Source organism: Hippocampus guttulatus, chromosome 6, assembly GCF_054856545.1.
Source record: "Hippocampus guttulatus isolate MCC_2025c chromosome 6, RoL_Hgut_1.0, whole genome shotgun sequence".
Taxonomy (NCBI): domain Eukaryota; kingdom Metazoa; phylum Chordata; class Actinopteri; order Syngnathiformes; family Syngnathidae; genus Hippocampus; species Hippocampus guttulatus.
The window spans coordinates 14,684,820-14,697,983 of record NC_141266.1 but is presented as its reverse complement, the minus strand read 5'-3'; the positions used below and the strand labels follow the sequence as shown (position 1 = coordinate 14,697,983).

Genomic DNA, 13,164 nt, shown 5'->3' with positions numbered 1-13,164 from the left:
GTACTGTACTTCAAACGATGACCCCAAAGCACCCGGAGACCTGTATTCACAATATAGCAATTCAAACTGATCTTTCAATATTTTCCTTAGAGATACATGGATGACAGATGATTTGATGTTGAAAAAAAATGCCCCGTAACTTAATTGCACATGTATAGTATCTCACCAGTTTGTTTGCTGGGGTTGTTTTTCAGGAGAGCAAAATCCTACACATGTGGCTAAAACGTACCTTTCATACTCCTCAATTAATTTAAAAAATGGCGGGGATGAGCAGTGTCTTCTCCCCATTGATTAATATATATTCGTAATCACACAATTTGCTGTAATTTGAGCCTTTATTTATTTATTTCGGAGGTGCGTGTTAAAATGGTAGCCATTTGCATTAATCAGTACCCAATAAGTAGTTTTCACTTCAAAAGGGTTGGCAATCTCTGAATCTCATTCAAATTGCATGCGTTTTACACAGCTCCTGCAGCAAACACAAGGATGCTGAGACGTTAGTCTGCCAGGAGCTGTACATGCTACAAAAAAAAAAAACAAAGACTAACAAAAATGACCCACACTGTACGTACATTGTTTTCAGATGATATAAAGAGGGCAAGAAGAGTTTTAACCCTGGAGAACCCAAGAACCCATTTCTTCTTTGGAAAATGATGAATTATACATTAAATGAATACTATATGTTCACCGAACACAAAAATATATGTGGTATTTTTTTTTCAAATATTCAATGCTTTAATTCTAATCTAGGATTAGGGCCAAATTTGACCCTTTGGGATTTAAGGGTAGCATTTGAGTAGCAGAATTTATAGGTGCCATATGAGACACCGTGGGTTTTCCTGGGTTACATGCGTTGTGTGCAGCTTTTCAAACATCTTTTGTATTTGAGTGGAGCCCCCCTGTCGGATTTTAGAGAACTGCATTTAGTAGTCGTTTACCTCAGACGACCCTTGAAATGCTTGAAAATTCAAACCTATTATACACGAGCATGCCACTGAATCTCGGTGTTTGTTGTGAAAATAGAATGACAATACATAAAAAATAAATACAATTTAAAAAGAATTGTTCTCCCAATAGTCCATACGAATAGAAATCAATTTCATTTATTTCTTTTGATTGATTTATTGCAAGTCCCACAGTCCAACTGCCTCAAACCGAAGGTCTGTTTTGTTTTCATAACCACTTCAATGACCGAATTTAGCACCTCGTTCAATAATGGGTTAACCACAACGGCCTAAATTTACAGTGTATTGAATGTTAATATAATAAAACAGCCACTTCTTTTATGGTCAGCACCGCCTGTTCATCTGCTCTCTCTTTATTCCCGGTGTTGAGAAGAGCAGCATGGTAAGCAAGGATGGAAAAGTGTGAGGGTAGGGTAGTTTGTTTTTTTAAATAGGAGAGCAAAAAGGAAAGATGTGTGGGAGGAAGTGAGAGACAAGAGGAGGCGATGGGAGGCGTGCAGGAAGACGCAGCGGCATGAGCGTTCCCAACTGCATGCTACAATATGACTCCGACAGGCTTATGTAACCAGACTGGCCTGGCATTTGGCTCACAGCAGACGCCGACTGCACTGACTTACATAACTGCATCAGCTGCACCTCTAAACTGGGGGGGGATTGGTATGGGATGGTAGCATGCATGCATACTGGAGAGTCCCACAAGCACTTACAGTGTGCAGTCTGGGATTGCCAAATTAAAGTCAAATGACAAACAAACTCAGAAGTTGAAAGGAAGTTCTTTAGGTTATTCACTTGTCACTCAATGGAGGGAAAGCTGTCAGTGAGGGTTCACTTTCCATCAACCTTTGTTCGATTCTGCATTAATGTTTGACAAAAGCTTCCAGGGCACATGTAGGACGTCATCTATGCACCCCTCCACGATTTTGTCTATCATACTGGCCAGTCAGTTTACCATTCTTAGATTCCATTCTAGCTTAATGTTTGATAAAAATCTTCCAAGACACTTGGTGGGAGTCAGCCATTTTTCTCTCCGTCTGTCCGCCATTCGCTCTACAATGAGCTTCCAATTTTCTACTGCATGACTACAGAGTACATTTGAAATGATCGGTGGAATCAAACCATTTTTAGGCAAAAGGTGGGGGGAGGTTACTGTATTTTTGTTGGAAAATACTGTATTACACGCCTGTGCATGTTGCTATAAAGTTTAAACATTGTGCAGCCTGCTTTTATTGTCCAGAAACAACCTCCTAGGCACTTGTATAGCCACACCAGTACATCAGATCGGGGATGCCCAACGCTTTCTATGAAGTAGCACTATTTTAAAATCACAGCCAGAAGCAGAGCTGCCTGACATTTTCGTTGTAATGAGCGAAGATTGAGGTCAGAGTAAACCCCAGCATAAAGTGGATGTATGAGTAATAATCCCAGGATACGTAACCAAGCACGGTTGCAGTGCTACACTAAGTGGTTCATTATCAGAACATTGCGGCTTCTGATATCATGTTACAGCGACAAATTGCATCAGATGATAACTGGGGAAACAAAGGTGGGATTTATGACAGCAGAGTCAACGGCCAAAGCAAATATGACTTCAATCTTTCCTGGGAGAATGACTGCGCTCACATTTGTAGATGTGGCGATAACGGTGGAAATAAAAGTCTATTTTACGACATTGAGATAATTCGTCCTGGATGCTGCTGGCTCTCCTCACTGGCTCTTACATTTCGAAGAGCGCAAAAACTCATACTGATTTGATTACAAAATGAGAAATGAAGAAATAAGCGAGGAGAGTTTTGTGAAGCTCAGACAGCAGCTAGAATGTGACTTGAATGTTTTCTTTTTACCTGCTGAGGTGATTCCACTGGTTTGTTTACACCAGGGGTGTCAAACGCAGGTCTTGGAGGGCCGCTGTCCTGCATGTTTTCCAAGTCTCCCTGTTGCAACACACCTGATTCAAATGAACAGATCATCAGCAAGCTCTGCGGAAGCCTGACATTGAACCTGTTCATTTGAATCAGGTGTGTTGCAACAGGGAGACTTGGAAAACATGCAGGACAGCGGCCCTCCAGGACCTGAGTTTGACACCCCTGCTTTACACCAATGTCAGTTTGTTTCCGTGACGACTGCAGAAGACTCAACAGAGGGTCTGACCCAGGGTTCCCGGAGCAGCGTACAATACCAATGTGAATGAAGCGCACTGTTGAAAGGGGACAAGACAGGATTTTTAAGTCTGAAAAACACGGACTGTTCCTGCTTCGCAGCCAGCCACTGCAAGGTCATGGAGTGGCTGAAGAGTTCCAGCGCAATGTGCAGACGAGCAACTATATAACCTAAAAGTTTTTATACATTCATGATTGAAATGATCGTTTTTACAATTCCGGTTCCTACTCAGGAGTGCTTTGTGATGTCTATATTTACCTTTGAATGTTTCTGCCCATTATTATGAGGTCAGTATTGCATGTATTCAATTTTAAATTTAAAGTGCTCTATAAATACAGCTGAGTTGAGTTAAATGACATTGTACTTAACATGCATTTCATTTGGTAGATCATCCAATGAGATCAAGCGGTGTGAAAATGTCAACCTTTTTAATAATGATCTATCGAATCTAATATTTTGACTCATGGAGCTGAATATTTGCATATGGTTCACTATGCGGTCGCTAAATTCCACACCACTGCAATAAACACTCACAATAATCAAGTGAAGATCTTGTGATTCAACTATTATTTGGTGCTGCTACATTATTTTGACCTAACTGTATGCTGACAGTTACATTCATTACACAGTATGACAGCGCCACTATTCAGGACATATGTGGATTAGGTTGAGTGGCGGGTGGTGCTGCTGAGAGTTGCTGGGAAGTCAGCCTGCAGAACAGTGCGTCATGTGCAACTCCTGACATTGCCAAGTGCACTGGGCCACGAGTATGGCAGCCAGAACCAACAGGAACCTTCCTCACAGCCAGACAAGAAGGAAATTACACCATGGAGGCTGAAAGCACTGCCTGACAGTACTTGACTGTAGTTAGCAAAGGAAGCCAAGCGTTGAACTCATAGTCGAGGTGATGGGGAAATGTGGTCAGAAAGTACATGAAAAAAAATCTGCCCACTGAATATACATTTTCAGATCTAAACATGAGAACCATACTGAGCATCACCCAGAACATGCAAGTTTCATGTAAGGCCCAATGCGGCAAATTTTGTACATCAGCTCAATGGAAAGCAAACATATTCGCATCACCAAGTTTTTCGGTACAATCAATTGTACCCACGGGTGAATCACTGGTAGAGAAGAACAAAGTGTTTAATTTGTAATAAAAAACAACTTCCATACAACATAGAAGCTTTTGTGTTATTATATGTAATAGCTGACCTCCCACCATGTGTGCAGCAAAATAAATGAAATGAGAAGGCACTGAGCATTTTGAAAAAGAAAAAAAAACAAAACACGGGCAATTCGGCTTTGATAATGCACTTAAGTGATGATTGTAAAACTGTACAACACTTGATAGTAACCCCCCCCCCCCCCCACCAACACAAAATTGCTTTGAGTAGGCCAAACAACCGATAAAATAAACTTTCACATACACCAGGCCATAGTTGTGGGGGGTGGGGGGGGGGGGGGGGGGTTAATTCCATTCATAGTGAAATGTAGCAATCAACAACATAATAAAACTACCTACCGGTAATTACTTTAAAACCAGCAGGAACACACATCACAGCAAAGACAGGTTTTCAAACTGGTTTCACTGTTTTGCAGACTGCAGCATGTATTCTGAATTCTTGGGAAATGATGACATACGCGTAAACAGAGAGTGCCCCGTGCATGTCACGTGAGGACGGCATGTTGCCAAAGATCAATACGTTTCTCTGCTTGCTGCTATGCAGGTACAGATGGTTGAGCATGGCCGAACAAGGCCAGACAGTCAGACATGGAGAAGGTGTTGCATCAGGGATATTTGACCTTGACCAGAAAGACCCGAGATTAAAATGGTTTGTTCGTTCTCTGGCGGCGCAATCATGAGCCTGTGTGAACAGTTGAGTTGCAAAAGGGAACCCTCATCAGATTCGTAGGGTGTGCCATTTTATTCTTATCTCACTTTTGCACTCCTCTCACTGGGGCTCGAAAAGAGGTTTCCCCACATTGCCCCTAGCAGTGAAATTAGTCCTTGAAATAATTAAAAGGGAGGGGGATCCTGACGTGGTGAACAGGAAGTTTTGTGTATCTGGTCTTCAGCATGACATCTAAAAATGAAACTGCGGTATTGCGAAAGTGCCTCATCTCTGAGCCTGCGTGATAGTCTGGTAACTAAAGTTCAGCATAAAGAGACCAGCCCACACGCCATTATCAGGTAGCAAGAAGAAGCCTATCAAGGTGAGTCATGGGAAACAAGAATGACTTATTGGGGCTCAAGTTCCCATTAACCTGGCCCATTAATATCTGCAGTTGATTATCACATGAAGTCATCAAACAAGTAAGATGGCAAAGGCAAAAACAACATTTGATTGCATTTCCTGTATTATTTCCACTTCATTGTGGTGTTCTGCCCCTTTCAAATCACTAAAGCCAGCCTTGAAAATGAAACCAACGGAAAAGAAAAGACCATCTGCTCAGCTGAAATCTCTGTCAGGGAAGATGAGAGGGGCGACGAGGGTCCAAAGATACAGGCTGAGACCCAGCCAGCTGGAACACACCTTCACCCACAAGGCCGGCATGCTGGTCCGCATGGCTTGGGTGGTGGTGTCCGGTCTGTGAGACACAAATGCATCGTTCAGCGGGAAACAAGTTCTTCAATATTCCCCCATAAATATACTAGCAGCATAATGTCAGAGGTGGTCTTTATTTGAAATTGAAATGACTTTGCAATGGAATCTTCTTGTGCACCCTCTTGTGGACTGCATTTTAGGTACAGTTAAACTTGCCTATTTGCAAAATCAAATCTATTTTGCGGTTTTCTGAACAATAAATCTACAATTCTCAATTTCAATATCAACATAGAATACAGGACAGTAATATTGGAACAATGTGCTTCTCTTGGTTCTAAGATGTAATGTCACCTGCTCGCAATTTACATACAGTTTGAGTGTTTTTTTCTGCTTTTCAAATAACATTACAGTGTTTCATGATCATATTTATTTAAAGTGTAAACAAACGCAGTATAGGCAATTCTAAAGATTCTTAGGGGGTGGGGGGCAACAATTACATTGGTCAACAGCAAATTTGAAATCAGAGATGGCTTTGTATGTCCCTCAACGTACGTTTTGATGTTGATTTTAAACATGGCCTCTTTTCAAGCTCATCAGGTTTTTCAGATATTTTCATTTTTTTGTTTTTATGATGGACCCACAAAAGCTTGCACAAACACGGATTTCACAATGCCTGGTAATTCATAGGTATGACATTTCAGAATAGGCTCCACCACACCTGCGACCCTTATGAGGATAAGCGGAGTAGAAAATGGATGCATGGATGGATACTAGTTTACATGTTATATTAGTGTTATCATACTACAACGAAAATTTGATGTTCTGAGAAACAACAAGGCCAGGATTGGAACCAGGGCAATAAAGTTTTTAAAAAAAATCTCGGAAACTCTGCTTGCATCTCTGATTAAATTATTACAATTAATTAAATTATTAAAAATTGTTGAGCAGTGTTATTTTTTTTCCAGTCTCGCTAGGGCTCCTTATCCCCCCCCACCCCCCACCCCCACATACACACACTCCACGACTGGCCATCTGTTGGCAAGTGAGACTTACAGGTACCAGTTGGTGAGAGTCATCATGATGTACAGCGACGCCAGAGCCAGTTGGAAGTGGAAGGCCGAGTAGCTGTAAGTCACCCCGTCCTCCTCATTGTCCACAGCCCTGCGTACGCCGTCCTCTCCCACACTCACTCCAGTGTCGCCGCCACCCTCCTCCGTTTGCAGCAGCTTGTTGACCTGAGTGTTGCTGGATGAACGAATACTGGGAAACAAGGAAGAGTAAGCGGGATCGCATATGACAAAATGTAACAAAACGCAATACGCGGAGACACCAGACTCACCTGGCGTAGAGGGTGCAGAAGAGAAAGATGAGCAAGCCAACAATGCTTTGAGCATCCCACCACTGCAAGTGGCCTGGCGTGTGCTCAGAAGGGTTGGGGGTGCTGACATTCGACACTATGCTCAATAGGCTGGGGTTACACTTACGATCTATGACATCAGCCCACACACAAACACAGACAATGGATCAGAGGATTGTCACAAACACGTAGGATGCTACTTTACAAAATTACAGATCTCTCTCTATTTACACACACACACACACACACACACACACACACACGACAATACTTCATTATTTATATAGCGCTGCAGCTGTAACCAAGCGCTTTACAGAACATTTAACACGGGCTTTACAGTCAGCTCTAGTTCATGTGGGGATATTAAAGCAGAAGTCAAGCCCCAAAAAAAGTTCTTTGCAATATGTACTGGTACAATATGCACCCACTAGTCTAAACACTGCGTTCTGATTAATATTGTTTTCATGCAATCAAATATAGCCTAATACACTTCGTTTTTCGGCCAACCAAGGAGCCTGACTTTTTATGAAACGCTGCCACCTACTGCGGACCAACTGAAATTATCGACTGTGCCCACGAATATCCCGTGACCAAAACCGGAAAAACAGATAAGCTGTGACATTCGCAAGAAGCTCATGGACCCTTTGATGTCAATTTCAGACGGCAAGCAGGTTCTTGTGTAACATCAAATGTCCATCTCCTTGGTTGGCTGCAAACGGGCGGATTAGTCGTCTTAATTCTTACTCCACAAAAGCAATATGCATCACAACCATGTTTAGACTAGTGGGGACAAAGAACATACAAATGCACTGTAAAAAAAATGACTGGATATTTGCTTTAACTATTTGCTGTGGCATAACATTAAATAAGACATGTCGGTCTGAACATATTTAAATGGCACAAAAGGAAAAGTGTAAGTTACAAATTCCATACTTGGTTTGAAAAGCAAAGTCACTTTAAAGCAATGATTCTCACCACATTTCAAGAACATGCATGGCAGATTGAACACTCTTAAATTGTCCCTAGGTTTGACTGTGGGCAAAAATGGTTTGTCTTTGTGTGCCCTGCGATTGGCTGGCGACCAGTTCAGGGAAAACCTTGCCGACTGCCCGAAGACAACTGGGATTTGAGGAGAAGCACTTCAGACAATGATGGATGACATTTCATTTTTGGTCCACCATTCCTTAATATTGAGCTTTGAAATGCACTTTGAATGTGAATTGGAAGTCTTTTATTATTGTTCTTTTCTTTTTGAAAAATGGGAATGGACTCACTGATTATCCCCAATTTAGAATTTTCCATCACAGCCTGTGAATCACTGGTGGATTTTTTAAATTATTTTTTTGGGGTGGGGGTCAGGGAGGGATGACTACGGTTTAATATCAGAAATAACCAGGAACCCACTGAACTGGATTTATCACTATGGGAACTGTTGCAATAATACTGATCACGAATGACTCAACAAATACTGTGAATCAGACACCACGAGACTCACTTGGATTGTTGGTCAGTGCGGACCAAGTGACGTACATGGTGTAGAGAGAGATGAGAGAAGCCTGTAGCAGGCCAGAGTGAGGTTGGGCTTCCTGCAAGCATCACAGCAGTCATACATTAACACCATACTTCACGATGTGCAACACCAGGACATTTTAAAAACCACATTCATTTAATTCTATGGAACACCCATTTTCCTTAAAGTTGTGTACACCAAGGAAAGCGAGTTGCCACTTCAAATAGTCTGGTATTAACCGTGATGTAAAATGTAAACACAGCTTTTTAATGTGTTTCTGATTTAAAAAATGGGACTGACATTTTAAGTTGTGCCTTTAGAGATTTAGCTACGCACTCAAAATACAACAAAAAAAACATGAGGATATGTTGAAACTAATTACCTGAACTTTGGGCAGGATGGAAACAATAGAGATGATGATACAGAAGATAAGGTTGAGGCTGATGACAATCTTGTGCTCTTTGCAGTCATCCGGTTGCGTGTAGTAAACATAAAACAACACAACAGCGGTGAAAGCCAGGGCGTAATTCAGGAAGGTGAAAGAGAGCAGGCCTGGGAATCACATGAAGATGCGGGCCAATGAATGTTTATGAAACATTTACAGCGCTTGAGTCATGTTATGGAAGACATCAGAAATGAAAATGCTATACCTGCATACCAGCACTTGTTGTCATTATTTTCGGCATTTTCTACCCACGCTTTGTTCCAGGAGTGGGCAAAGTCGACAAGGAGAATGAGTTGAATGATAATGAATAAGAGTGAACCCACTAGTCCAAAATAGTACCACACTGTGAAGCAAAAAAGGAAAGACATAGCTGTGACAAATACAACCGACATCAGCCTGTCAAAAAGTATGTTGTTACGAAATAAATGTATTTTGTTCGCACCAGTATTGAAGAGCGGATCAGAGATGAAAAAGGCTCCCACTGTAATCCCAACTAGGATCAGAAATTTAAAGAACCAGAAACTGAAAAGAAAACAGTTAAAAACATAAATTCAGTACAGCAGATAAAGTCAATGATGCAAATTCACATGCTGCTCATCTATTTTAAACATTGGATAAAAACTATTTTTTTCTTCTAAAAAACATGACATACACACTTGATTCATTAAACACCAAGAACAACATAAGGTGTTCATCAAATTCAAAACATTCAATGCCAGTTTTGTCATTTGCTACGTTTTTTTCATTGGGAGTGGCAGAGGGGAGTGTGATGCTCTTCGCCTGAAATCGAAAGCACCTGAAGAGTGGTAATGAACCACACCGCTAACAGACGGCAGTTGTGCAACATTTTAGATTTGAAATCACTCCTTTTTAAACCAACTGTTTATATGGTGGAAGTAAGGTGACTTTTCTGTCATGGCAGCGCTTAACACACTTTCAGTCGGACAATCTGAAGCAAACACTTGAAACCAGAACATTTATGTATATCATTCACAGAGAAGACGTTATGATAGCGAGCATTAGTATGTATGCGCATGTCATAATGGGATCAAAGTATAACGACAATCTTGGAAATATGACACGGATGACGAGGTGGTTGACGTGAACGGCCACTAATGGCTGACGTGCCTCAATCAAGAGCCATTCCTATATCTTGGTTTTACTGCTTTACAGCATGAAACCACTGTTCAGATGTTAGCGGTGTCACAAAAGCAAAAATATTGGCATTAAAGTCACTTATTGCTTAGGGCAATAATCAATATGTATCGCAATAGTCAGATGACTGAAAATAACACAGAATGCTTTTGATAAATTGTTCAGTAGAAAAAAAAAATCAAACCATGACCCGACATTGTACATGTATTTTGTGGGCAGAGAATACAACATGGCATTAGATTTGTGCCAGAATTACAAAATGCGTGTTTTTGAGCAGAACCAAATGCTCGTCTGTCGGCTTCTCTGAGACACGTGGTCAACTCTCATGCGTGCACTTCAAGAGAATTAGTTTGCTCCACTTTTATTGTATGGACAATATTGAATGAAGGTTAACGGAACTATCCACAATTCTACTTTGGGGTCACATCTTTCGCAAATAAGCATTTAGAGTACATTCCAATTTACACACGCACGCACGGACACACACACACGCAAACACCTTTTGGATTCATTTGTTGGAAAATTAAATTTTCGCTTAAAAGTTGTGCTTTATTAAACTTGATCTTTATTTTAAATACCTAAAAATTATCAGTCGACTGATATGAAATACTTGAATTGTGAAACATTTTTCATCCATATTGCCCAGTCAAGCAAATTGTTTATAAAGGTGTTCAGTTTATACTTATACTGATTAGTTAATTTCCCTTTTTATAGTTGCATTGAACTCTTGTTAAAGGTTAAATATTAATGTTAAAATGACCTAAATTAAATTATTGTCAGACCAATATGAAATATTTATATCATAGTACACTTTTCAGCCATATCGCCCAGCCCAAAGTTCTGCTTGATATTTGTTTACATAAAAAGCTTTTGATTTTTCTCTGTATTATGTGAGAAGCGACCCAATTTCATAAAGTTTTGCAATACAGGTATGTTCTGCTGGGAACTAAAAAAATGGAGGATCACATTTTTTTTCCTGGTGAAAGAGGTTCTTATTTTTGATTCTTTAATTCAGTTGATTCAATGTATAAATAATCATAGAACACAATATTCTGTTGGGCTTTAAAAAATGATGAATAACTCGATATGCTGTTAAATGGCTGGCACTCTTGAGACTTTGATGCCTGGAAATGTCTGTTAAAGTCATGTGACATGAGTGGAATACAGCTGCAACCGTTACCCGTTTTGAATAGGCGCACGGGGGTCTTTGCTGGTCCTGACGCGAATCATGATGATGAAGAAGAGAAAGAAGAAGCAGGTCATGGCAAAGCAAATGCGATAAACGGATTTGTAGCCCACGATGACATCACAGTCAACCTTGTTTTCAAGGCCAAATACAGTGCTTCCTCCCTGGCAAAATCCTGGGATCTGAAAGGCACAAAAATCAAATCAACACACTCAATTTCAATGCACAAAATATCCAAATATGGTTAGGAGTATAAATTGAAAGTCAAGAATGATGGCGATGCAACGACATCTCTCACTTTGCGCAGCTGAGTTTCCATTCCGGGAAGTATCATTATAGCTGATACTAAGGTGCCTAGCAGCAAAAAGAAGCTGAAAACCAGTCGTGTGACAGTGGAGTTATTGGAGGAGGGACAGCAGCTACACAGCAGACATGATGCTGAGCCACACAGACAAGAAGCCTGCAAGATTGGAGAAGACACCAAGTGGAAGCACTTTTAGCTTTAATTTGACACTTCAGTTCAATCGTCAACCAGTAATGCTTAAATAGAAACAATTGTATTAGAATTGAGACACAAGAAGGTGCTGATAATTTATGTAGCACCAAGCTCATTTGTCTGACAGTTTAATGTAATGAGAAATTTGACCATAACAAAGATGTCATTTTACAACCACTTAGATCGCCACCTGTTGGCCATTGGTCAGAAGGGCGTTTTACAAACATTTCTCAATCATTATCGCCGTTCGAGAAAACGGTGGCATTTTTAAACCTTAAACGTGACAAAGATGTGGGGCTCAAATCATAAATAACATGCTGAGCGTAACAGATATCATAAACTGTTACAAATGAACCCAACCGAAACGTGCATATCTACAGTCGACGACATAGCTAGCTTGTTAGGCTAACTTCTTGGAAAACGTGAAGTCCGATTTTTTTTCTTTACAAATATAAAGGTAATCAAGTAACCCACGTTAATGAGCCTGGGAGAGGCGAACACATGATTCTATAAGTCGGTGCTCACAGCAGCTACTTGAATGTTAGTCGTTATTCGGTGGCGTCGTCGACTGCTTGTGTTGTTGTGAAGCCTCGACCGAGTTCAGATTAAAACATTCAAGGAAGACGACATCATTGAGCCGAGAAACTTACGCAGCTGGCTAAAGAACACAGTGCCAAACAGGCTCCCATGATGACATCAAAATGTTGAGCTTAGTTGTATCCTCTCGCCGCTTTACGCGTACAGGTAGCCGTCTGAAGACAAAACTGGGTGAATGTCGTTTTTGTTCCTGGAGAATGGCAGACAAGTGATCAGCTAAATGTTGCCCTCTACGGGCGTGAATATTGAATGACTGGCATCTAATCAAGCTCTTTCACAAACTACTACTCAGCCCACCAAGGAGCGATCGCATGGTTAATAACAAGCTAAATAAGTGCAGAAGAAGTACGGAGATGATGACCAATTATGTCGCTAGGCCTCTTTTAAATATACGCCTCCCAGTGCAGAGGAGCAGGGTTCCATTCCGATTCCGGCCTTCCTGTGTGAAGTTTGCATATGCTGCCCGTGACTAAGCGGGGGTTCACCGGGGACTCTGGTTTCCTCCCGCATTCCAAAACCATGCATGGCAGGCCAATGACACACACACACGCACAAGTAGCTATCATGCATTAATCGAGCCACTTATCCTCACAACGGTTGTGGAGCTGGAGCAAAATGAATTAATTACAACCTAAATGTATTGTTTAACAAATATTTCGATTTGAATTGTCTTTTGAACGGCACACTGTTTGACTGGTTGGCACGTCTGACTCACTATATATATATATATATATATATATATATATA

General features: G+C 40.9%; 1 protein-coding gene across 1 annotated transcript; it reads right to left on the bottom strand.

Annotated features, from left to right (window-relative positions):
- Positions 1-4,250: 4,250 nt before the first annotated feature.
- serinc2l (serine incorporator 2, like) lies at positions 4,251-12,607 on the bottom strand. Its single transcript, XM_086113360.1, has 10 exons — positions 12,471-12,607; positions 11,623-11,784; positions 11,319-11,506; positions 9,426-9,505; positions 9,189-9,326; positions 8,921-9,090; positions 8,524-8,614; positions 7,011-7,158; positions 6,725-6,931; positions 4,251-5,714 (listed from the first exon to the last, which is right to left on the bottom strand). The coding sequence occupies exons 1-10, from the start codon at positions 12,507-12,509 to the stop codon at positions 5,576-5,578; spliced, it is 1,362 nt and encodes a 453-aa protein (XP_085969486.1). The 5' UTR covers positions 12,510-12,607; the 3' UTR covers positions 4,251-5,575.
- Between the last annotated feature and the right edge of the window lie 557 nt (positions 12,608-13,164).